The following is a 27,304-nucleotide window of genomic DNA, read 5'->3' on the forward strand; positions in this document are numbered from 1 at the left end:
ACATAGAAAGGTTTCCATGCAATCTGTTAATGAAAAGGTTTGTAATGCCCGCAGATTCGGGCTAGTCAATTTAGAGACAATGAGTATCATAAATGACTTTTTGATAGGAGATTATTTAAAAGGAATAATCTTAACCAAGTTATAGTATATCTCACAAGGGTTCATGCTTATTACTTTTCTATATTTTGAGCACTTTGTTGATCGTTATTCCGAGACAAAACTGGTTTACCAGGCTTGAGTGGATCCTTATCATAGGAAAACATTGATCTTAAGTTAATTCAAGGTTTGAGTTCTCAAACCTTGTCAGTGTATATCCTTGCATTCACACAACGTATGAGATACGGGTCAGGTCGTTAAATGATAAAGGGTTATTCATGTCCTTGACTTCCTAGACTAAGGTATGACATGCTACCATTATGAATTGACGATGGATATATTCCATGTTTTTAACCTTTCATCCCTACAAGTTTTCTAATATAGAACTTGATGATTCACAATATGATACCATACATTGATAAAAGTTCGAAACTCAATGTCGATGGTTAAACTATGTATCGTAGTCTATCACAAGCACCAACCCATTCTTACGCTAATTTCTTCTTTAAAATTTTATGATTCAACATATGATACCAGACACTGACGAGAGTTTGAAAAACTTGTGCCGATGGGTATATCATGTACCGTGGTATATTATATACACCTACCCACTCTGGCCCTACAAAGATTATATCAAAGAAGTTAATGATTAACTATATTAGTCATATACTGATAAAACTTCGACACTCTGCCAATAGGTACATTTAAAAATCAAAATGTATTACATGCATCTTTCTCTTATTGTCTTTATTCTTCTAATAAAAGAAGTTCATGATTCAGTGTCGTAAGCCAAATGCTGATGAGACTTTGCAATACTATGTCAATGATCTATAGTATAACAACATGCTATAAAGAGACATCACCATCCCTCATGTCCTTCCGATGCAACACATAATTCACAACTATCTTTCCGCTGAAACTCATGATACACTGGTTAGACTACGCAAAACTATGTTTCTTGTTGTTTTATAGTTCAAAGATGTTGTAAAAAAGGTTGATAAATGTTAAGTTATATATTGATTCTATTTGATCATTCATAGAATAACTGACTCTCTTGAAAGAAGAAGTTTATACATTTAAATGGGGGAGAAAAAATTAGCTGATGTTTATCTGAGGGTGAGCTGAATCTAAGGAGGAGCAAATATCAACATTCTACTTCAAATGTAGTTGATTTGTCTGTTATTTCATTCTTTAGCGATTAGTTTTGACATCATCAGATTGGGGAGATTGTAAGGTCTAACCTTTTAATGTGATGAGTCAAACACTAACACACACTGACCACTAGCGCCAGCGCCATCACGTACTTATGAAGACCCGTGTCAGCGTGTAACATTTGTACAATTTAGTTTGTATTGAAAATATAGTAACTATAGCTATTAGATGAATGATCTGATATCTTTGTGATTAGCATCAGTCAATATTATAGATTAGATACGATCCCATTAATGTAGGGATTTCTATAATTGTATTTCTATATATTCTTATAATTGAGTTCAACCCTAATAGCTGCTTTGTGCACCTCGGTCTCTTTGTGAGAACATTTCTTAATGAAAACCATGTTTGTGATAATTGTATTGTTCATTCTTGTTTGTATTCGATCATCGATTGTACATATAAAGTTTTGATGCCATGCATTATGATTTGGTCTCATTTTCATCATTTTGACCTAGCTTGAGCTGAAGACATGCATTGGACATGTATGCCTATAAAGCAACGATTTTTATGATGATTTGGGTGTAAGAAAGTCTTCTGGAAAGTATGAAGAAATAGCTTGAAGGGTTGAAAGCTTAATGCATCAAGTTGGCCAAAACAGGTTCTATGACGTGATGAGATGACCACCATGACAAGGCAATAAGCAGTCTCTACAACTATTTTGTCGTGAGGTCACAACAACATGGTAGATGCTTGGCCATGATGTGGTGGCCAGCTGATGGACTTTTGACTGGGTTAATCGTTGACTTTTGTTTGACCATTGATTGTGGACTTTTTGTTAAATTTGACTTTTGGTCAAACTATGATAAAATTGATTGTTTAGCTAAGGACTAGTTCCATTTTGGTTCTAGGTAGCTCGTGTTAGTTGTTTTGTTGTTGAGTTTTGTTGTTAAGCCTCTACTAGTTAGCTCGGATGAGTTTTCTCACTATACTTTGTACTATAATATATATCCTTGTGTGTATGATGTTGTTATGATGTAGTGATCTGTGTATCATTGTGCATATGGTGTTGTTATGCTGTAGAGATCTGTTAGGCAGGTAGATTTGTTATGATTACATATGCATGTTTGATATTGGTATGTATATATGTCAACATATGCTCGGTTAGGTTGAAGCGGTCCTACTATGTGTTGTAGGCCAAGATACATGGGCGGTCTAGGTGTACTTTAGGCTTTGCGAGGCGGTCTAGTCGGATTGAAGGCCCATAGAGAGCGGTCCAGGTATACTGTAGGCCTTGCGAGTCGGTCCAGTCAGATTGAATGCTCATTTATGCCTGCATTGTGTGTGTATTGTTGTGTAAAGTATTTTGGAAACTCACTAAGTTTTGGCGTATATTTGTAGATTAAATGTTTTTAGGTACTTATCAGATCACAAGACAGGACTCTACACACATCAAAAGATTTTATAAGTTTAGATTTCGCGTTATCTTTCCGTGTAACTCTAATTTTAAATTACAGTTTATAAACAAATGGTTTTACATCAATTATATCTTTATAAAAATAGGTGTTTATTTTATTTTGAAAATGAAAATTTTATGGAATTTGAAACGTTACATAATTTAAAAAAAAAAAACAAAAAAAAAGGATTTTTAATTACCATTCAAGGTGATAGTTTTTTGGTAAACTATATCAAACAATTTCCTTATACCAAATGTTTTTTTAGCTTTTGTTTGTATGATGAACCTCATTTTAGTAATGTTCTATTATACTTCTTAAATATATTTATCCTTTAAACCTTTGTTACTTTTTGTCTAAATGTTTCAATTTTAATCTTCAATATTAAAATTTGAAATTCTTAATAGTGATTTGATATTTCTATCGTATCAGGTTTTTATTTTAACTGCATGCATTTTTTTATAGAGTAAATTATTAAATCGTTCCTGTGGTTTGGTTAAAATTGCATAATTGATCCCTAATTTTTATTTTGCACTCGAATCGTCCCTGTGGTTTGATTTTGTTGCATTTTTCGTCCCTGTGGTTTGGTCAAAATTATATGTTTGGTTCCTAACTTTATGTATGTAAGGGATGAAAAATGCAACAAAATCAAACCACAGGGACGATCCGAGTGCAAAAGAAAAATTAGGGACTATACGTTTAATTTTAACCAAACCATAGGGACGATTTCAGTAATTTACTCTTTTTTATATAAACATTAGACTTGTTTATAAAAAGAACAAATTATTTAAGTAAGATTTAGAATTATTAAACAAATTAGATGATTACTAAATATCTATGTCCACAATGCCACTTAAACACTTGATCTTAAAAAAGGAATGTAACACCCGCTGGTTAGAATCTCTTCTGTAAAAAATTTTACTATATAAAATCATCACATTTGTTTTACTTTTATCTATAAAAGCAACTTATATTAATTTTTTTTTCAAGGTAATTGACAACTCTTGTTAGAAAGAAGCCAAGTTTTCAATATAGCGATGAACATCCGAGTGACCTATTCGTCCATAGGAAATGTCGTGCAGATGACTCAGATCAAATATCTGCTTGAAACTTTTGTACACAACGTTGTACCTTATAATCTTCCCTGGAATTTTGATCACCATGAATGTTTCATCTTCTTCTTCACCTCTCACCACATCAAACAATTCGAATTCGTAATAACGAGGGCTTGAAGGATCCTGGTAGCTATTAATCATCTGAGGGTAAGCATGCAGAAGCTCATCAAGCTCCACTGCATACTTGAGAAACCACCCAGAATGATCATTCAACATCTCATACACGTTCAGATGTAAATGTGTCTCACCCCAATCCGCCGTCTCCACCAAATGCAGATGGCCTCTTGATTCCCCGAAGTAAAGTAGCATTCCTCCATCTCCATAAACTCCCACAGATGGCAATGGCAGAGATTTCAACTCATGTGTATCGAGCTTAAAGTAAGATGGATTATCACAGGAGGGAGCCCAGAAGATCGCTTGATTCATAAAAACTCCGTATCTTAAAGGTGTATAATAAGGCGCATAGAAAGATTGATCTGAAATCTTCCATTTCCTTGTATCAGACGAGTAGATTTGAATCTTAAACAACCCATCAGGCTTCACAACGTGAATGCAAACTACCTTGTAGTGAACACAACCTGTTTGATGAAATGCCAAACCCATAAAACGGATGGTTTTACGAACATCCATACCTCCAGGAACCGATGGGATGAGAGCAAATTGCTTAGTTGTGGGATTGAATACGTAATATTTACGAACACGTTGGTGCCCCTTCTTGCTACAGCAAAGCAACAATCCGTTACAAGATTGCACGATTCTAATACCACAAATATCAGGGTAGAAGTCGAGGTTTCGAAAAGGAGGACGACTTTGGTTTTGAACATCAAATGGAATATACAAATTGGAAACAAAAAGGGCAGGAGAGATGGAAACTTTGTTATACAGAAGGGTGAAATGTTGCTGACTCAAAAGGGATCGCCAGTGTTTGGATACAGATCTGAATCGAAGAACAGAGGTAACCGGAAGCCGGAGAAGGATTTGGATTAAAAGATCGTCATTGGAACCGATCAAAGCTCCAGATTGGGTGGCCAGATGATCGGAATCCGCCATGGCAGCCTCCGAGAAGCAGAGTTTCATGGTGGTGTTGAATTTCTGGAGTTTGGCTCTTGTGTTCACCATTTTTGGAGTTTGGAGTAGGGTGGGAGTATTGAAGAGGAGGAGTATTTAATGGGTGTGTTCATGGTGAAAGATTGTCATGGAAGCCGATGAATAAACAGAAAATAAGATTGCCATGGAAGTTTTACCCGAGACTTGCTTGATGTTGACTTGAATTTGTCCAGATTTTTTAACAAAAGAAATTAAGCCGAAAATTTTGAACAAGTTCTATTTGGTAATAAATTATACGTACTCCCCTTTATATCTTTATTCTATCAGTGATTATATTATTAGAAACCAAACATGGCATATAATAATTATTCCTATAAAATTGTTACATACAATACAAAACCGAGTGTTATGTATTAAGTATTAACTATATTTTGACTTTTCATTATTGAGAAAAAAACGACGTCTTAAACTGCTATTAATGATCAATTTCTTCAAAGTCATTTATATTTATTTGTGTTTTAATTGTATTTTGAATATATATTTTTTAATATATGACGTCTTAAAATGGTATTAGGGAGGAGGAAGTCGTTCCCATTAAATCCATTGAACCCACTGCGACATCAGCGTTTCTCTTTGATTTTTCTTCATCTTTCCGAACCCACAACACATGGAAATCCTATTTTTTTCAACCCACTCAATTAAAAAAAATACTAAACAACTAAGGTACAAGTCTTAAACATATGGTACAAAAGAAAATGAGAGAGAAAAAGTAGAGAGAAAGGATGAAGTGGGTTCGTGAAACCAATTAAACAACCCGCCAAAGAGGGAGTGGTACCGGCGGTAACTCTATTGCTAATTAAGATTTTACCTTGATTATTTTGTATATTTTTTTAATTAAGTGGGTTGAGAAAGATAGGATTTCCATGTGTTGTGGGTTCGGAAAGATGAAAAAAAATCAAAGAGAAAAGTTGATGTGAGAGTGGGTTCAATAGGTTCAATGGGAATGACTCCCTCCTCCCTTAATGATCAATTTGTTCAAAAAGTCATTTATATTGCGGTTCATTCAACTCTGGTAAACTTGTTTCTCATCCAATGTGCATCCAACAAATGAAGTTTTGTTTATTGGGTTTTATGCGGAAAAATCCTATTATTTTATAAAATTTATATTATTTGTTATTTCCAAACTTGTTTCTCATCCAATGTGCATCCAACAAATGAAGTTTTGTTTATTGGGTTTTATGCGGAAAAATCCTATTATTTTATAAAATTATATACATATATTAAAACCCAACACATCTGAGAACAGTAAACTTCCAATGTTTCAGACTTTCACCACATCAATTTGGACATAATTACTGTTTCGTCCTTCTACATTTGCAACATCTTAATATCGTAATGACAAAAACATCGACATCGGTTTTAACAAATCCACATCACTTTGTAAATTCCTCCACCCCTTTCTTCTTCATTCGTCTCCGACTATCTTCCTTTCTTCTTCGTTCGTCTCCTACTGTTCATTTGATTCTCCCAACAACTTCATCCAAAAATATAGGATTTCAATATCTCTCACCAAAAACCTTCTGCGCTCTATTGTGGCCATCAAACGCATGCAACCAAGTGCCTGTACTACGAGGAATTTCGGTATGTTGTTGGTTGTTCTAATTTTCTTATGATTTTCATTCAATTGGTATTCTTTTTAATACTGTTGTGTTTTTGAGCAATGTCTCCAACTTTTTGGGTTTGACGCCCTCTAAGAAATCATGAATTCGATTTCTGTCGCCAACCAACTTTGCGCTCAATTGCCGCCACCAATCGCCTGTGCTCTGTTATTTTTTAGAATTGCGGTATGTCATATGTTTCTCCAACAACTTTGAACTCTATCCTTCTTCCTTTCCGACTTCCTGCGTTTGATGCTTCGACTTCTTTTCCTCCGGGAATTTAGGGTTTCGTTCCATTTCTTCTCTTCTTCGCTTTCACCATTTGTGTAGGAAATATCAAAATTATTCATATATATTTTTTTTTCTAATTTTGACTTTTTCAGTCAAATTTTTAGTACGAAGGTAATATACAGATCCCTATTAAAGATTTCTGTGTCTTTTAAGATTAACTTATCTAATTCGATTTTAGGGTTTTTTTTTATCTGCAATGAGGAGAAGTTCGATTTTGGTTTTTTTCTCATAATTTCTAATATGAAATGTCTGACTTGGTTCTTATATTTCTATTTCTTATAGTTTTTCTTAATGTATGTGATAACTGGTTTTTTCTTATCAAGGTATTCTATATTGCTAGTGTCTCTGTGTGTGTACACACACATAAGTCGATCTTGAAACATGTCTTTGTTAGGAGATGAACCTGAGATGCATTTGGTTATATTTTATTTTATCAGTTTATTTATGTTTTTTCAATTTTTTGTAAATAGATGTTTGTTCATTTATTCTCAATTAAGTTTATTTATGTTTTTATCAGTACTTTTTTTATTTGAAGATTAACCAAACATCCAACAAGAATAATGATTTACTTTGTTTCTTTCTTCTTCCATGACTTGATCGGAAAAAGCCAACTCCACTAAGAACCTTTTTTTCGTGTTTATATTTATTTGTTTGCAGATTTGGTCGGTAGTGGTTGAAACATTAAAAGTGTTTAGGAAAATCCTTGGTGATGATCACTAGAGGGGCTAATCAGGTAGTTTTGTTGATTTTTGTGATTTTGGTTGGGATTTTTGCTATGTTTTATATCATGATTCAATAGAGTTTACAAGTCATTTATCTTCTAGATGATCTACATTGAGTTGTGTTCATCTACTTAACTGTACTTTTAGGCAATTATGGTCCTTAAGGATAAAAGACTTTTTTTTTTCTTTAGAAATAAACTACTGTGATTTTTAATTTAACTATTGTGATTTAATGAATCAAACGATTAATCATTAGACGAAAACTTGCAACTTTTATCCCATTTAATGAATCAGGGGCTTGATCCCTTCTGAAGTTGTTTGTTTTTGTTAAATCTTTGTGACCATGTCTCATCAAAAGTAATGAAATATAACAACCTATTGCTTATCTAATTTCCACTTCCTCTATAATGTATATGAATGATTAAGCGGATTTAGATACGAGTATTAATGGATGTGGGTTGTATGATGGGTTGGTGTACCAAGGATATAGCTGGCTAGGCAGGTAGGGTAAGAAAGAGGCTGGGTAGGTGTGTCCCAAGCAGCAATGTCTTCGATAGAGAGGTGAGAGAGCAAGGTTATAAGAGGAGGGTGGTTTTGTTAATGGAAGAGGTAGCAAGAGCTACATGTGGCAAGGAAGCAAGGGCAGTAGTAGGCCTGTAGCCTGTAACGTAGGGGTAAGAGTGGTGAATCCTCCATTCTCACACCATTAGCATCCATCAAGTCCTTTTAATGGCCGCTACATTGGATCCTTTTTGATGTTGTTATCAATGTTGTCAAGAATGCTCTATTGAACTTTTTTTAATGATTTCTTGATTTTGTGTAGGTGGTTTCTAGGATCTGAGAATTCATTAAACATTTCGAGTTTACATCTTCAAAGTAATGTAAGCAATAATGATGAATTATTCTCTCATTGTGTTTGTGAGAAAACATCCTACTATATGCACGTGTGACTATGTGTTGTGATCATCTGTGTGTTGTGTTTGTAGGGGGTGGGACCCATGTGTGACGTGTATGAGTTTATTTTCTGTGTTTACCCCCTTTTATTCTTCATCTTTATCTCTCTTTGTCTCATCTCTTTTCGTTCCTTTGAGTCACACGTCCTTAATTTTTCATGGAAGGTGGAGAATATGCATACAAAACTATGGTTATCAAATGTGGAATTCCTTTTTATTTGGTTCGTGATTTGTAAAGTATATGTGTGTCTTTGGCGTGTTTATATAGTTTACATGATAAGTTTTAGTTTTTGATTTTTGGGTTTCTAATTCTTTTGGACAATTCGGTCATCATTTTTGGGTTTGTGATTGGTTTAAGTGTGTAGAATTTATTATTATTGTCTTAAAGTAAATGATACCATAGGCCTACATATGACCACCATGAAGACATGCCAACAAAGTCTTTGTATGTGGGTTTATTAAGGAAAAACTACCAAATGATGAAAACTTGAGCTATTTAAACCGTCTCATACAGATCTTTTGGATGCCTTAATTCCACCTTCCCATCTAAGTTACCATAGTTACTCTTTGACTTTTTATAATATGTAAAATGCCACAATAAATACTAAAAAATATATATGCCCACATCCTTTCACCCATAGCCACCACGTGCTGACGTGCAGGCGACTTTCCTAAGCAAATCTTTACTTTATGTTTATTACTTTATTTGTGTTTTGTAATTGTGGTTTTGAAAGAGAGAGTGATTAAGTTTGGAGAAGACGTATTGAATAAACAACAAGTGTTTTGTAATTGTGGTTCTGAAAAATAAGCATTTATGGGCATGGTTTGTTTGTAAATTATTATAAACTGCAATAAAGGTTATTTATTTTTAAGTTATAAATTTTACAAACACTATTGTGTATCTTGTACATATGGTGTTATTTATGGAACGTCAAATATAAGTGTAAATGTATGTCTTTTTTTTTTTATTGTTCATCTGGCTCAACATTTTTAAAATACATAAATGTATATCCTTTTTGTTTCTACATTAGTTAATTATATGTTTATAACAGTAGGTTGCCTTGGTTTATACTTAATTATATATCAATTTTTTTTGTGTTAAATGTTATAGGGGTTAACAAATAAGAAACACAAACCGGTTAATGAATTACTAATTGTGGTGAAATTAAACTTCCATATTGTTTTACACAATTAATTTCTCATTCTCCATTTCAATTTAATTACATAGATCAAACATGTTTTTGTAATTAAAATATTGATGAAATTGGCTTTTTGACAACTTTATTTGTTTGAGTATTTTTTTATAAAAAAAATTACATTATTTATATTTATAAAGAATGAATCCAAAAAATTTGTTACTTGAATGACAACATAATCGGTGCTGCTTATGATCAAGTCCATTGTCAGTAAGGGCTGAAGATCAATAGATTTCAAGTTTTGAAGAAATAGAGATATTCGAGTTTTTTTAACCATACTGGTGTTATTTTAGATCAAATGTTTTACTAAGAGACAACAAAAGGGTAGAAAAGGCATGTAATGTCAGCATCTTCCCAACAACCTATTTATAAATTAAAAACATATTTCAACACACATGATGAAATGTAAGAAATATGTTATGTGGTGATGTAACATATATCAGTTTATTTATATCAAACACGTAACCAACATCTATCCATTTCACAGATACTACACAAAAAACACCACGTCCCAAACGAATGAAATACAAAAACCACGGCCAAGCGAGCGAAGGAACAAACACCAAAAAGCAGTAAAACTATTTGATCGTTTCAGAACATACATAGACCTAAACTGCACTCACTTTGTTGTATCACTTTTCGTCCAATTATATATAATACAAACTACATTCAACACATTATCTTTATTAACAACAATCTGTAAATATTTCAGTAAAACTCTATCATTTTGGGAGGAACATATACAAAACAGTTATTGTCATCTTTTGTTGTATATATGAATTTGTTTGATATCAAATAATATTTACTTTTCAATATGTTGTTTTTAGTGTGTTTACTTTTCATGAACTTTATAAAAGAACCATTATCGTCGGTGGAAGCAGTTACTATATATTTAATAACAAAAAAATAATTGAATGCATTTACAATTTACGAAATGGTGGCAAAAAATATATAATTAACGTGACCCGTGGTTCCCCACGGGTTAACACACTAGTTTATATTATTTGTTATTTCCTGTTAAAACATAAAAAAAAATTATTTTTTCATTAATTTGGGTAAAATGTTAAATAATCCAGACTGTACTATTAAAAAAAACTTTTAAGAGTATATTAAATTTTATTTCTAACAGCTGTTCACATGTATTTCATTTATTTATTTTAATTAAAAATCAAAATAATTATTTTATTTATATCTTATAATCAAGGAAACTTGGTTTGAAGAATCAACACTTAAAAAAAAATAAAAAATCATGAATACATAGAGCAAGCACAACTCAAAACAAACTATATACTTGTTTTCCTTCAACACTAGGACAAAAGCTATATTATATGTTTGCACCATTGATGAAGCAATAAGGCAAAATAAATATGTAGCTGTTTGCGATTGAAATCCAACAATGTTTATCGATGTTCCCAAATCATTTCCAAAATCAACCTATCTTTTGTGCCTATGTGTTGATAATTCTCCTAAACCCTAACTACATTGCTATAAATGCTCCGGCCAGATAAATAAAAACTAGTGGCTGATAGAATTAAGAAATGTACACATAAATGGGAGGTTTTAGAAAGTAACTATGGTTTCAATATAGCGAAAAGCTCCCCCATGCCAGATTGGTATGGTTTGATCAAACATCTGCTTGAAACTCTTTTCACGAAAATTGTACCTTACGATCTTCCCAAGAATTTGGATCACCATGAAGAAGGTTTCATCTTCTTCTCCACCCCTCACCAAATCTAAGACTTGAATAGCGTAATGATCAGGGAACCACCGAATTGCATTCATGCGATGCACATCAAGCTTCACCACATACTTAACGAACCACCCGGAATGATGATTCAACATCTCGTACACCTTCAGTTGGAAACTGCGCTGAACCCTCTTCACCAAATGCAGACAGCCTCTTGACTCCCCAAAGTAAACGGCCTTTTCTCCTTCATGATAGCGTCCAGTAAAATCTTGTGTGTCGATAGTAAAGTATGATGGCATCGTTTGCAATTCTTCTGTGTCGAGCTTGAAGTAGGAAGGATTACCATTGGAGTGAGCCCAGTGAATCGCTTGATGCCAATAAACCCCGGAGCTGAAGGACGTATAAGAATTCGCGGAGAAAGATTGATCTGAAATCTTCCATTTCTCTGTGTCAGATGAGTAGATTTGAATCTGAAAAAGCTTCTCATCACGTCTAATATACCGAATGCAAACAAGTTTGTAGCGAGGACAATCTGTTTGATGAAATGCCAGACCCATAAAACAGATAGTTCTACGAACATGTCCGCCTCCAGGAACCGATGGAATCAGAGCGAATTGCTTAGTGGTGGGATTGAATACGTAGTATCTACAATCGCGCTTAATCTTCTTGCTACAACAAAGAAGCAATCCATTACAGGATTGGAGGATTTTAATCCCACGAGGATCAGGATAGAAGTCGAGATTAAGAAAAGGAGGGTTTCTGTTCTCATCATCAAAAGGAACGTAGAAATCTTTAACAAACAAGCCACAAGAGATACAACCATTTTTATAAATGAGGGTGAAACACCGGTTAGTTAAAAGGGAACGCCAGTGTTTGGATACGGATTTGAATCGACGAACAGAGGCAAGAGGCAGCCGGAGAAAGATTTCGATTAGAAGATCATCGTTGATCTGCAGTTTCTTCACTTTGGATCTGGTGATAACCATTTTTGGAGTGGGTTGATACTTGATAGCCTTGAAGAAGATATATATTTAAGGTGTGTTTTCATGGTGAAAGGTTGCAACGGAAGCTGATATATAGTAAACAGAAAATAGATTTCAACGGATGCTTTGCCAAGATTTTCTATATGTTGACTTGAATTTGTCAAAAAATACAACGCCACTCAAAATCCCCTCAAAAAAACTCCCGAGGTGACACATGGCATTCTTCTAAACAACCAAAGTCCACGTGTCATTTTCTACATTTTCCTCATAAATTAGTTCCCGCCCAAATCATCCCTATAAATTAGACAAAAAAAATAGAAAGTCAAAATCAGAAAATCAAAAGTTAATATCTGTTTCGAAAAAAATCTGTCTCCATATTAAACGAAAAATTTGTTTTCATATTAAATGAAAAATTCAAACTAAAATATAATCACCTTGCTAGAAAATTGGCAATGGTTTTTTAAAAATAATTATGTTTCCCTATAAAACGAAAATCTATGTTTCTTATAAAACTTTTACCTCTCATACCTTCTTTGACGAATCCACATATTCTCCTACTAATCAACAATTATTTTTCCATATTATACCTGCATTAAAAATCATAAAAATCATACATTATCATCATCATATCGCATAAAATCAGGAATGATTTTTTATAAAATTTATCTGTTTCCGAAAATATCTGCATGATTATAGTAATTAAAAATCATTTAAACGAATTACAATATTCAATCACAATAGTGACTTCGGTTGTTTTATTCCACCTATAAATACAGAACCCCTAAATTCTTTTCAACCATTTGCATTTTCTCATTTACTTCGTATCTAAACTCTAAAACACTGCAGAGAAGGTAAAGCATCCCGAAACAACTATGCTGAATTTTTTTTGTTTATCATTCATTCGTATTCTTATTGTAATTTTGATTACATCTATATTCCTCTCCTTCGGTTATTTTCTGTATATGTTATCTTATACGCAAGCTATTCAATTTTTTTCCTACGTACAAACAAAATGAAGAAATCGATACACATGTCCTCCTTATAATAAAAACATATAGGAATATGTGTGTTCTGTTAGTCAGTAATTTGAATTTATATATATTTTTCATCAGATTTATATAATCTTGTGTTTTTTCAGTTAAATGGTTCAAATGCAATCTGAATTTGAATCATAATAATACCAACATATTGGAATATTTTTGTTAACTTATTCAGGGCTTTGAATTTACATATATTTTCACCAAATTTATATAATTTTGTGTTATGGTTACTCCCAATGTCACTTTCATTGCTGATGTAGATGTGTTGAGGGACGATTTAACTCTAAAAGTTTGTGTCATCAACTTGTGGAAACATATGTCATTCTACAACAAAGATGAAATTTGGTCCATTGAATTAATATTACTTGATGAACAGGTATGTTACACTCTACATATTAATTATTTCTTACAAATACACATTTAAGTACAATTACTTATATAGTTGATCATATATTACTTTTTTATAGGGGAGCAAGATCCAAGCTACTGTTTGGAAAAAGTTTCTGTATCGATTCAAAAATATATTAAAGGATGGGTCGACTTTTTACATCACGAGTCCAAGTTTTGCATCACAAAAGTCCGGTTGTTTCAAAATAACTCCTCAAGATCAAAAACTAACCTTTGTCCAAAATACTGTTCTCAAATGTGATTGTAGAGAATTAGGGGAAAAAAGCTTTCTTAAATTGAGGTTTGATAGAAGAAATTCCCAGATGAGAAGACAACCTAGGGTTAAACATTGGGGCATCCTTTTATTACTTGTCCAATGTTGTGGACGACTTTGTTAAATATTAAATCGTTTGATGCCTTCAATAAATATTTAATTTAATACATATTAAACTTATTTTGTCATGATAAGGTAATTCTCCTTATGGTTTGGTTTAGATCGGTGATTTTGGGATAATGTAACTACTAACTATGGATGAATTTGTTTCATCGTGGGTATTGGAATGTCATGTGTGATATCTTAATGTTCAATTACATTATGTGCATTGAATTGGCGAGACTTCATATTTAGGGTTTTCTCAATGAAGCAGCATTAACACCTTGTTACCCGAGTTGTAATAAAGAAAAGAAGAGAAAAAAAAAGAGTAAAGAGAGAAAAGAAAGGAGCAAAATTCGTCTTTTGTGTTCCCGAGTTGGAAAGAAATGAAAAGAAAATTAAACATTTTATTGTTTCTTTCCAAATCGGAAGGAAAGTGATCATTTCGTTTCCTTCCATTTCCTTTCTTTAATGAAACTCAGGAATATCAATTTTTTTTTTTTTACTTTTCTCTCACTTCCACCTATTTCTTTTCTTTTCTCTTTTTAAAATGAACTCGGGAGCGGAGTGTAAGTTTCAAAAAAGGAGAATTTAGTGCCTATATATATATATATATATATATATATATATATATATATATATATATATATATATATATATATATATATGTATATATTTGTGGGCCTTTAAAAAAATTAAGACATTGTCTTAAAAAACAAGGATGTGCAATATGAACCATTTGATCAAAGTTGGATGGTGTAGATTATCTTGTTGGTGATCCATGTGAATAGCTTACAACCAATCAGAATTAAGCGTGTAAAGTTTACAGCTGATAATACAGAATGTACAAATATTAAAGCTTATAGAAACACTCATGCTCATTCTCACACGGATGAAAGCTTTCACACACGTCGGCATAACACTCTCGTGCGCCCTAATTTATTATATACCCTAAACTCCTTTCCATTACCGCCATTATCTACATCAAAACAATAAATACCCCCATTCCTCACCATCACCACGACCCACCACAACCATCTCTACGAGCTACCCTCATCACCACCACCTGTGCTATCCTCTGCTCGCCAAGGTCACCATTGCTCGCCGTCAGCGATCCTCCATCGTTTTCTTCCCTTTGGTTATGTTTTGTTTGTTTAGACACTGCCACAACCACATCAAGGAATAACCCTTCTGACGGTAGCTACTGCATCCCGCCGACCTCCCCTCTCACCTTAAAAATCCAACGGTAAATCTTAACCCGCCTACATTTTTTTTTGTGACGTTTAGTGTCATTTGTGTGTGTGCCATTTGCTGTCATTTTGTGATGTTTGGTGCCATATGTTGCTTTATGTTATGAAAAACCACTATCGAGGTTTCTCTTTACATTTTCTTTTTATATCTCTATGTAAATCCAGATTTGAACAACGACCGTTTTTTGTGGTTTTGATATAGATTTGATAATGCTTTCATTTATATGGTGTTGATATCGTTTTTATATCTGAATATGCAGGAAAAATAGAATATATGGGAAAGGCAGATGAGATGAAGCGAAAATGAAATCAATACGGTGTGAGTACAATTTTGATTGTACGATTTAGGTTTTATTTACGACGAATGCATGCTTAAACCCAGAAAAGTACAAGGGGTTTGAAGTGAATATGTGTTGGAAGGAGAGTTCTGGGCTTGGTTTTGCTTTAGGCTTGGGTTTGGGGTTTTTGCTCCACTTTGGCTGGAAGATCATACACATATCTGTAAATACCAAATCTATAACAATTTGATTATTATTATTATTATTTTTTAATATTCCCATTACTAACTGTTATTCATATTGTGCAGCATATGTTATAGATTAATGGAACCATGTTTAAGATACACACAAATGTTTCGTTATTATTTGGTTATTCATTTTCTGATTTTTGGTTTCAGATCTATGTGGTATATATGTGGAGCTATTAAAAAATAAACAAATTTATCACATTTTGGATAGATGGAATAAGAAGTATTTATGTTGTGGTTAGTAAATTTTGATCTTGGGGTTGTGATTAATTATTGGATTTTTTTAATGTATTTTCATGTGTTATTTTAGTTTCGATTATACATTTGCACGAATCTGTATGAGATTTTTTTGTTTCTGCTTAGTTCTCTTAATTTGAATTCAAATACCTAGCATCATTTTGTATAATTATGTAATTGTTTTTACTAAGCTCCATAGTTCGTAGCATTTCTAATTATTGAAGCCATAGTTTTTCATTATTAATTGAGAGTTATGACATAAAATATTAACAAAAAGATAATAATATTTTTTAATTATTGTTTATGAGATACTAATGTGTTTATTATAAAACGAATAGTCATATCGGATATTTATTTTAGATGAGTCAAATCTATCTTCCTAGGGTAAAGGTGTATATGATTACTTTATTGAAAATATGTTAGATTAAATAGTCCTTCCAAGAAAATCTTTTTGATGGATTTTGTTGTTAAAAATTATAACACGGCCTTTAACTTTCTATAATATAAAAAACATAAGTAATTGACATTCTTTGGCATAAGTGAGACGTCAAATTTTTCTATCAATTCTTTGGCAGTCAAAATTTCTATTGATTATTTGACACGTCAATTTCTATTGATTATTTGGCATTAGTGAGACGTCAAATTTTCTATTGATTCTTTGGCATCAGTAAAACCTCAAATTTGCTATTCAATAATCTTTTGAATATATTTTCTATTCAATCGTCTTATAAAATATTAAATAACTAAGATAACAATTTGACATAATTTCACAAGTTCTAGATATTAAATTTAGTTTATTTATTTAAGTTTTCTACCTCATATTTTCATTAACGTCAAATTTGAAATTATATCTTACTTTTTTATATTAAAGTTGGATGGTAAATCATTTCTTATAATACACATGGTGATGGGAGGCCACCAAACCCGCCTCACAAGAGTATATATATATATATATATATATATATATATATATATATATATATATATATATATATATATATATATATATATATATATATATATATATATATATATATATATATATATATATATATATATATATATAAAAGTGCAATTCATGTCTTAAACTATTTAAACTTTATTTCATCTCTAAAAATCTAAATAGATGATGAGCTTTTAACATAATATTTTTTTAATATAAGTTAATCATTTATTCGTAAGTATTTTATAGATGATAGTTTTTGAACTTTTATGCTAACATATAAATCCAAAAAACTAGAAATATTATTTGTAGTTGACTTAGAAATATAATAAAAAATATATTTTCTAAAAAGTATAATATAATATTTATGATGTATTTTTATAAATATCATAATTATACTATCAATGTAGAAATATATTAAAAATAGACATTTTCACGTATATTAAAAGTGGTTTTTGTAAACATACGTAATTTGGTTGTTTCTAATGACTATAGTTATAAAAGAAACAATGTAAAGGTTGACATTAAGTTTTTCTTTAAAATCTATTTAAATCATAGATGTTTTTATAAGCTTTTTTCAATAAATTTATGAACATATAGAGAATTTTAAAAACTTCTTGCGATCTCTACGGGAATATGGGATAGACAATAGTAACTTAAAGCGAAGTACAACATTTTTTTTAAGATCAGGAAAAAAGATAAGAATAGACAAATAATAAAATAAAAAGTAAATTACACGATGGTCCTTGTCGTATGTGTTAGTTTGCGCGTTTGGTCTTTAAATTATGTTTTTAACTTGAAAAGTCATTACAATTCGATTTCGTTGCGCCTTTGGTCTCTAACTTAATCATCCACCGGATAACCAAAATGTAAATACATTAGTTTCAAATAACCGACAACTCATATATAATATCTAACAGTATTATTGTTATCTTAAAACTAATAAAAGAAATAGTATACAAACTAACATAAGCCAATAACACTTTCATATGATGCATTTCATAGATGACTTTCATATTAAAACTAAGGGAATAAGATCATCACTGAAAACAAAGTATTCACCAAATGAAAACATTTGACGTACGTGGAAGGGAAAACTAATCGTCTCTCGAATATTAACCAGAGGTAGAGAAAACATATATTCAAATACTCGCCAATAAAAAATGAATCGCTGCTCAGAACTGTTCAATGTAAAAGAGTATTCGCCGACGCTGCATCGCGCGGGTACACTACTAGTGTGTGTGTATATATATATATATATATATATATATATATATATATATATAACTGTGACGTAGATATAATAAACTTATACAGATTGAATATGAAAGACTTGATTATAGAAAGGAAAAAGAAAGGAAATGCATACAAGTAAGAGCATGTACATCGAAGCAAGAAAAAAACTATAAACATCTAATGGTTACTTCGTTACATTGGTCGCATTTGCGGCCTTGATAGTAAAGAAGGTCTGAACCACGGTAAGTGCAAACAGGACAAGTGCACCAATTAGAGCAATTACATTCCAGGGATTATTGAAATATTTACCCTTCAAACCTGCAAGAGTATTGGGCCAGTAACTATTATAGTATGCATCCATATCTTTCCACTGTTGATCATAAAAGAAATCTGGGATGCTAACAAATTTGACTAATCCATTTATCATATTTGCAGCATTCTCGTTCGAACTCGAAAGATTTGTAAGGACTTTTGATTTTACCAAAATGGCAACATCCTCCGGAGTATCGATTAGCATATCCATGGCATAAACATATGATGTAACATATTTATTAACATCAGAAAACTGCTCGTATATAAGGAGGTTCCGAAGAACCAATTCACTCATATCATGAATACAAACTATTGGCATCCTAAGCGTAGGCCATTGTAACCATGAAAACGAGGGAATGGCTGTGAAAATTGGGAACCATGAAAAAAAAAAGATGAGGGTAATTCCAGTTTTAAAGCCATTGCCCAATTCTCATCTTCATTAGGCTTGAACTTCATCCCTGCCCTATGCAATTCCACAGCTGTGTGGCCTTTTGGATTTGCTTCGACAAACACTGATGGCATCGGTTCCACAGGCTGGTAATATTTGTGTACAAAGTGAAGAAGATGATCAGTAGTGGAATCTAGGCTGACATTGGGTACTACAGAATTTGATTCAAAGACTTTGTAGTATCCTAGAAGTACGCTAATATGCTGGGTAAATGAGGAGTTGATGTGCATTCTTCCAGATGCTACAATAGTACAGTCAAATATGATTTTAAGAACAAAAAACGGGATTTGGTTTTCTATCAGTAACAGGTCATAAACGATCAATGGAGTAATCATCATGTTACACCCGGATGATTTTTCTGATTCATTCTGAATGAACTCAAGTATGAAACAACCATCTATTACCATCATCTTCGCAAGTTCAAGATCGTTGTAGGTCACTGATCTTCCATAACATTCCTTGATTGTTTCTATTGATTGAATCACCTTCTCAACACATGTTCGCAGTGTTTGCTTTGGCACAGTACCTAGTCGACGCAACCAATTATGTAAATAAGTCTGTTTTTGAATCTCAAATCCTTGCAAATGTTCGTCATGTCTGTGAAGAGGCCCAATAGACACCACCTTCGGATTGAAACAAGTTGGGCTGAGATCTCGGATTACACTAGGAACCATGTAAATCGATGGTGGCACTTGTTTGCCTAGAACCTCTCCGTTTTCTTTACAATCAAGTAGAAATTTAACAGTGTTCCCAATGTTATCTACTTCTCCGGACTCCACATTAGCATCTTCCATTCAGAATGTTAGCTTATAAATTTCGTCTGCAACAATTAGATAGGAGAAAATGATTAGATGATAACAAATGTGATTAAAACAAACCACATAAAAAAGATGCAACTTCTAAAAATAGTGGGGTTACCTTCTTCGTGAATCGCTTCAATTGTTTGGTTTTGTAATGAAAGTGTCAAGCCTTAAATGCAAATCCTAAGCTTTGATCGAGTGGATGTATTATTTAGTGCATATAATTTTTAGTTGAACCCATGTATTGATTATGCTTTTTGACATTCTATTTTTAGTACTTAAAAAATCTCTATCTTAATATAAACAATATTAAATATAATCTTAAAGTATTTCACTATGTAATAAGTCATGATTTCCGGAAGTCAACTTTAACATAGGTTCTTGTTTTATTTGAAAATATTATATTTGTAATGTTGAAAAACCATATAGCAAATATATCTAATATGGTTGGTCCAAACATATTTTAGGTATAAGGCGGAAAAAAAAAGGATCATTTCATAAAAATAAAAAAAATTACCTCATGTATAAGGCCACCCGTAATGCACTTCACGACCAGGGGTCGTGGACGGCTTCCAAGTCAGCCACCATGAGAAACCACGAACCACCCAAACAATCTGGCTACTCTCCACGACCACGAAGAGAAAGAAAGAAGAGTAGAGAAGAAGAAGTCTGAGAGAGGAGAAGAGAATGATTGAGCATTCTCCTTCGTCCGCCCACCACAACCGACAACGAAGACGAAGGATAACAGGGTCTAGGGGTGGTGTGCACGAACCACTCTCGTTGCCACGTCAACCACGAAACCTCTCGTGGTCGGTATACTAGAAGGCCTAATCATAAAAGTAACACGAATAAATGTGAGTTTACATCTTTATAACTACATTTTGAGCCATTTACATAAATAACCACCGTCCTATATGGGTCCATTTGGAACTTGTTTTGGACTAATTTTATGTTTTATCAAAAATACATTTTCTAAAAAAAACTATAATTTGGATTTCATAGCATTTTGTACCAAAAAAAAAAAACAACTATTTCGAAATTCGATAAACAAGTTTAAATTCCGCTAAGACAAAATTGTAGAAATGGTCCCTGTGGTTTGCCGATTTCTTTAGGTAAGGTTCAAAAAATAGTTTCCTCGCAAAAAAGGTCCTTATTTGGTGTTTGAGTTGTGGATTTGGTCTCGAAAACTAACATCCGTTAGTTTCAGTCTGTTAGTGTGCTTAAATGACTTTTTTACCCTTTATTTTTATTTTTATTAATTATTGATTATATTTCCTTTTTTTTATAAATTATTAATAATAAAAGACAAAAGAACACACACACTCTCTCTCTCTCTCTCTCTCTCTCTCTCTCTCTCTCTCTCTTCTGGTGATATAAAACACCATTTGCGGCCTCTTATATCTCCTCATCTTCCTCACACTCACCTTTACCTCCTTTCACATACTTTTCATCTCATCACTTCTGTTCTACTCTACTTCCATTCACCTGTACAACCAAAGGGGGAAAACTCCTTCTCAAATCCTAATTTGCTCCACCGTGGATAAGTGTGGCTAGAGATGATGATCACTCCCACTAGTTATCTAACAATTGCCGCCGCCCACGGATGATGATTGAACAGTGGAACAACCCAGATCCCTAAACAACCACATCCTCATTCTCCTGCCGGTCAGACCCTCACCTACCGATAGCAAAGCACCACCATCACTAATGCAGTTTTATGACCACCAACCACCGTCATTGCTACTCTGTCTCTCTCACAATTCTACCCGATATAAGCCTCAACATCATCTTGAAGATGTCGTACACTTGCAACATCTGCAACACCAAGAAGGTCGCCATCTCTAAGAGGCAAACACAAATCTGGAGTTTAGATTCCCATCAGGCATCTACCCTAACTGTCAAGAACCTTTAGGGGGTGTTTGGCTAAGTTTTTTAAAACAACTTATTAGGTTCCACACCACTATAAATTAAAAAAGTGTTTGGATGAAAATAACTTATTCCGGTGGGGAACCTCTAATAAGTCATTTTTTCATAAGTTACCCTATACTTACTTATTAACTTTGTAACACCCATAAAATTCAATCCAATTTAAAACTTTTTTAAATATTTAAAACCATTAAGTTATTACAATTTGTTTTCAAAATAGTTTAAGCATCAGAGTATCCCCAGAATCAAATCATAAAATCATGAGATACGAGGAGCTGTACGAACACGCCTTCGCCTTCCCGTGATCATCAGAAGTACCTAAAACAATAATCGATAAATGTAAGCTCGAAGTCTTAGTGAGTTACCCCTAAAATACCAACGTTATACATATATAACCATATTATATAAACATATAAGCAAACAACATGCATAATGAGCCATCGGTTAGACTAGACTAACTCCCGGTCCTCAGTCTATCTGTACCGCTCTCTGAGCCCTCGGGGCCTTCAGCCTATCCGGACCGTTCACTTGGCCTTCGACTTGACTAAATTTTCCCGGCCCGGGCCTGCAGTCTACTCGGTCCACCCAGGGTGTCTTGGCCTACTGCACACAGTAGGACCTGCCTCAACCCTTTCTCCAAACCAACAAACATGTGCACATACATATAAACAAGTAAACATGCAGATCTAACAGATCACTAATCATGGCAACCATCCTATAACCAGGATATCGATCTAACCGATCACTAACATACCAACCATTATATAACTAGGATACTGATCTAACCGATCTCTAACATAGCAACCATCCTATAACAAGGATATATATCATAAAGCGTAACGTGTAATAAACCCGTATATATATATATATATATATATATATATATATATATATATATATATATATATATATATATATATAACAACTTTTATTATATAGTACCATAAAAAATATGTATAATTTTTTTTTCAATTAAAGCTTACCTATATCGGGTGCAATTATGAAAGCTCTTGTATATTGAAAATAATTTATTCATCTGTAAAACCCACTTTTTTTTAACAACATCCACACAAATTGATCTTCAGACTAATACAACTAACACATGGTATTAGTTTAACGCAAACAAATTTAGAAATTAATTTAACTATATCAAAAAGAAAATTAAAAAAATATGTTCTTTGTATTCCGGACTGTTACTACCATTTCGACCTATCATTCTGGAAATGATCTTCGTATTCCGAATTGCGTTTTTCGTATGTCAGACTATTAGTACTATCACAGAATCACTTGTAACGGGTAAGCTGGACTTATAACCTCTCTAGGGAGTGGTAGTAACACATTTGAAGGTACTTATATGGTTATTATATGGCTAAAATTAAAAATAACTACAAAAATTAAGTTAATCCAGACTTGTTTCTCGTATTTCAGAATTGTTCTACATATTCTATTCTGACATAAAGAAAATTGTAAACTAAAATGCAAGTAAAACAACTTTGCAGACAATCCAAGATACAGATTGCCTACACACACATTCTGGGCACATATTCCGAACACAATTTTCGGACACACATTACTTTGTTAAAACATATCACTATTAATATGCATCTATTATACATCGTAAACAAAGTACATTAACAACATAAAAAACTCGAGAATGAGTGCATTTTAAATTTGGTGTTTGTTATTATGAAGAAGATTGCTACGTTTGTTCGAATATTAACCCATTTTTAGAGGCCCGAATTTCTCACTCCCAGATAAAATGTATGATGACATTTTTCAAGCTATGAAGGACGCTGAAAAACCAATGTAAGGGACTTTGAAATGAGTCATAAACTCAATCAACGTTCACACAATCTAGTGGAACGCATAAATAAAAGAAGAAAATTGGGTAGTTAAAACTCGGAAAAAGTCAAAGAAACTTAGAAGTGGATTCGAGATGCAAATGTGGAGATTGAGAAGTAGATTCGAGATGCAAATGTAGAGATTGATAAGGTTTTGGACAGAACAAAACTGTCTTACTTATATTTTTATAATTAGAGGAGATTTTATCATCCGCCAACAAATATGTATCCCTTACGTTTTTCTAATTTGTGGATACCAATTAAATATATAATAGCTTTTGTAACGATCATTTAACTAATGTGAATGAAAATCACTTCCATTTAAAAAAAATACCATTTCTTTTTCATAATTAAATTTAGAATGACATTACATTAGCAAATATTAGAGTTCATTCCATGAAAACGGGGAACTTGCATGCAGTACAAACTAGCAATGTCTACATAATTTTCAAACAATTCGATGCAAATCTAAATCAGACAGAAAAAAATACGCAAAAAACAATCTAACAACATTTAATATATAGTACCATAAAAAATATGTATAACAATTTTTTCAATTAAAATTTACATTTATCGAACGCAATTCTGAAAGCTTCTGTATATGGAAAATAATTTATTCATCTCTAAAACCCATGTTTTAACATCAATACAAATTGATCTTCGAACTAATACACAAATTGATCTTTGTATTTCAGACTGTTACTACCATTCCAACCTATCATTCTGGAAATGATCTTCATGTTCCGAGTTGTGTTTTTCATATGTCAGACTGTTAGTACCATCACAGAATCACTTGTAATGGGTAATATGGACTTATAACCTTTCTAAGGAGTGGTAGTAACACATTTTAAGGTACATATACTTGTTTCTCGTATCCCAGAATTGTTCTACAGATTCCGACATAAAGAAAATTGTAAACTAAAATGCAAGCAAATTAAACAATAGAACTCACCCGGTTTGTTGATTCCATGGTAGATAGACTTAAAAATATGTGTTCGAAATTTTGATAGCAACAGTTCGGAATTTCAGATTCTGGAATGTTTATTCCTGTTTTTTTTTTTTTTTGGTATGGGCCCATATATATAACATTGGGTTACAGTAGTGAGCTTGACCCGTTTTGGTTTGCATCCATCCCAAAGAGAGTGGTTACTTTAAAAAAAAAATATGCTTATTATTTTTAAAAACATCCAAAAATGTGGTTAGAATACTTAATTTCCCTAAATTAAATATTGAATACCACAAACATAATGTAAGGCACATAAAACACACAAAAAAATAAAAAATAAATAACAAAAATAAAAAATAAAAACATAATGTTTCTATTTCATTCTTTTAACAATGTATGGCACATAATGTAAGGCACATAACCATTTGTTAGCTATTTTCACACCAAAAAAACCATTTGAATGCTACAATCCATATGGTTAGGGTAGGGCTAGAGTTATTTGAGATGGTGAATGAAGATTACTGAAATGGTCTTCATCTATCAATAATATGCCAAATGGATCTGTTATTTATCTTTATGTTTGTTTATATCAGACATTTTCATTCAATACACGATAGTACATCAAGAACTATTGGGATTCAAAGCATTTGTGACTTGAGATCACAACAACCGGAGAAAGCTCCAAATTTCAAGGCCAGACCTTTAAACTATACCTCAAGAATTTCATTTTGCAATTGATGAAAGAATTCCACCACGAATAACAACCAATGGTGTTGATTTGTTTAACAAGGTCTGTGAGGAGAAAACATATATGATATACCCCTATGTTGTTGTTCTCTTTTCTTTCTCCAACCAAAAGATCATTATTCTGTTCTTTTGGACACATGCAAAATTTTAAATTAAGATTCTACACTAGACAACATCAATTACAAAAACAGAAACATCAATTACTATCAGATCATTTTAGTTTATTAAAATCAAGCATCCACATCCAAAGAAGCTCAAATAAACAACAATGGCATTGGATCATCAAGAACACTTGCTGATAAATAAGAAGGCCTTTCGCATGGCTACCATGACACAATAACGCAATATATTGTTCTAAATATATTTTGTTATAAGAAAGTGATACCCGACTACATTTTTATCAACCTCTCAACAGTTTGACACCATTGAAATTGGAATTTGGTTATCCCATGGCAATTTCGTTACCAATAAAATCAACGTAGATAAACTTTTTTATTATTAATAGTAATGAAGCAATATCAGTTTGCTATTTTTCACACAATTTGTAATCTTAATGAAACAATAATCAATAAATTTACATAAAATTGGACATTTTAGAAGGAAACTATGGTTTCAATATAACGATGAACTTCAGAATGCTCAATTGGTCCATCGATAACGTAGCTCAGATCATATTTCTGCTTTTTTTTAAGAAGCAGCCAGAGATCATATACCTGCTTACAGCTCTTGTTAGCAACATTGTACCTTATGATTTTACTCCCTGGAATCATGAACACCATGAATGTTTCATCTTCTTCTTCGCCTCTCACCACATCTAACACCTGAAATTTATAAAAACGTGTACTGATCTCAGGGTAAGAGTTCAGAAGCTCATCAAGATCCAATCGATACTTAACAAACCACCCTGAACGATCGTTCAACATCTCGTACACGATCAGATGCAAATGGGTCTCACTGCGATCGGCCTTCACCACCAAATGCAGATGGCCTCGTGACTCCCCGAAGTAAAGCCGCATTGCTCCATGTGGACCACCTCCCAAAGATTCCACTGCCGCCTCAATCGGAAATGACAGCGATTGCAACTCTTCTGTGTCGATCTTAAAGTACAATGGATTAGCAGAGAAGGGAGCCCAGTAAATTGCTTGATTCCAATAAACTCCCGAGCCTATGGATTCATAATAAGGTGCAGAGAAAGAGAACGATTCATCTGAAATCTTCCATTTCCTTGCATCCGATGAGTAGATTTGAATCTGAAACAGCTTCTCATCATGCTGAGCATGATGAAAGCAAACAACTTTGTAGTGAACACAATCTGTTTGATGAAATGCCAGACCCATAAAAGTGATAGTGTTACGAACATTCCTACCTCCAGGAATAGATGGGATGAACGCAATCTGCTTGGTCGTGGGATTGAATACATAATATTTACGTTCTTGGATCCTCTGCATTGTACAGCAAAGTAGTAATCCATTACAAGATTGCACGATTCTAATACCACAAGCATGAGGATAGATTTCGAGAGGAACAATTTGGTTGTCAACATCAAATGGAATATAAGTGTTGTGAATATAAAATCCAGGTGAGATGGAGACATTTTTATACAATAGGGTGAAAGGTCGTTGACTCAAAAGGGAACGCCAGTGTTTGGATACAGATTTGAATCGAACAACAGAGATAACAGGCAGCCGGAGAAGGATTTCAATTAAAAGATCATCATTGGAACCTATCAAAGCTCCAGACGGGTTTCGGGTTCTATTGGTTGTGGGGCTGGTGTTCACCATTTTTTGAGTGGGTTGAAAGCCTCGAAGAAGAGGTCTACTTAAGGCATGTGTTTTCATTTTGAAAGATTGCAAGAGAAGTTAATAGTAAAGAAGAGAAGGTTGCCATGGAAGCTTTGCCCAAGATTCTCTTGATGTTGACTTGAATTTGTCAAAACTT

The 27,304-nt window shown here is 32.9% G+C and overlaps 4 protein-coding genes and 1 long non-coding RNA gene across 6 annotated transcripts; 1 reads left to right on the forward strand and 4 right to left on the reverse strand.

The window, feature by feature from the left end:
• Positions 1 to 3,547: 3,547 nt before the first annotated feature.
• LOC145014287 (F-box protein At5g07610-like) lies at positions 3,548 to 5,120 on the reverse strand. The gene has a single exon (XM_078972671.1). It carries the CDS (start codon positions 4,934 to 4,936, stop codon positions 3,710 to 3,712), a length of 1,227 nt encoding a protein of 408 aa, XP_078828797.1. The 5' UTR covers positions 4,937 to 5,120; the 3' UTR covers positions 3,548 to 3,709.
• A 1,138-nt stretch (positions 5,121 to 6,258) lies between these two features.
• Positions 6,259 to 8,585, forward strand: LOC145014042 (uncharacterized). Of its 2 annotated transcripts, XR_013665381.1 has the most exons (4): positions 6,259 to 6,505; positions 7,471 to 8,209; positions 8,359 to 8,416; positions 8,522 to 8,585. It is a non-coding gene; the product is annotated as an uncharacterized LOC145014042 (long non-coding RNA). The 2 variants fall into 2 exon arrangements; XR_013665380.1 differs by having other exon boundaries at positions 6,260 to 6,505; positions 8,359 to 8,585.
• A 2,547-nt stretch (positions 8,586 to 11,132) lies between these two features.
• Positions 11,133 to 12,388, reverse strand: LOC145018008 (F-box protein At5g07610-like). Its single transcript, XM_078975949.1, has one exon. The coding sequence runs from the start codon at positions 12,355 to 12,357 to the stop codon at positions 11,245 to 11,247; it is 1,113 nt and encodes a 370-aa protein (XP_078832075.1). The 5' UTR covers positions 12,358 to 12,388; the 3' UTR covers positions 11,133 to 11,244.
• A 6,480-nt stretch (positions 12,389 to 18,868) lies between these two features.
• Positions 18,869 to 19,922, reverse strand: LOC145018179 (uncharacterized). Its single transcript, XM_078976091.1, has one exon. It carries the CDS (start codon positions 19,898 to 19,900, stop codon positions 18,968 to 18,970), a length of 933 nt encoding a protein of 310 aa, XP_078832217.1. The 5' UTR covers positions 19,901 to 19,922; the 3' UTR covers positions 18,869 to 18,967.
• Positions 19,923 to 25,906: 5,984 nt separating this feature from the next.
• Positions 25,907 to 27,272, reverse strand: LOC145017557 (F-box protein At5g07610-like). The gene has a single exon (XM_078975568.1). The coding sequence runs from the start codon at positions 27,202 to 27,204 to the stop codon at positions 25,960 to 25,962; it is 1,245 nt and encodes a 414-aa protein (XP_078831694.1). The 5' UTR covers positions 27,205 to 27,272; the 3' UTR covers positions 25,907 to 25,959.
• Between the last annotated feature and the right edge of the window lie 32 nt (positions 27,273 to 27,304).

Source organism: Lactuca saligna, chromosome 9 (assembly GCF_052625555.1).
Source record: "Lactuca saligna cultivar CGN05327 chromosome 9, ASM5262555v1, whole genome shotgun sequence".
NCBI lineage: Eukaryota > Viridiplantae > Streptophyta > Magnoliopsida > Asterales > Asteraceae > Lactuca > Lactuca saligna.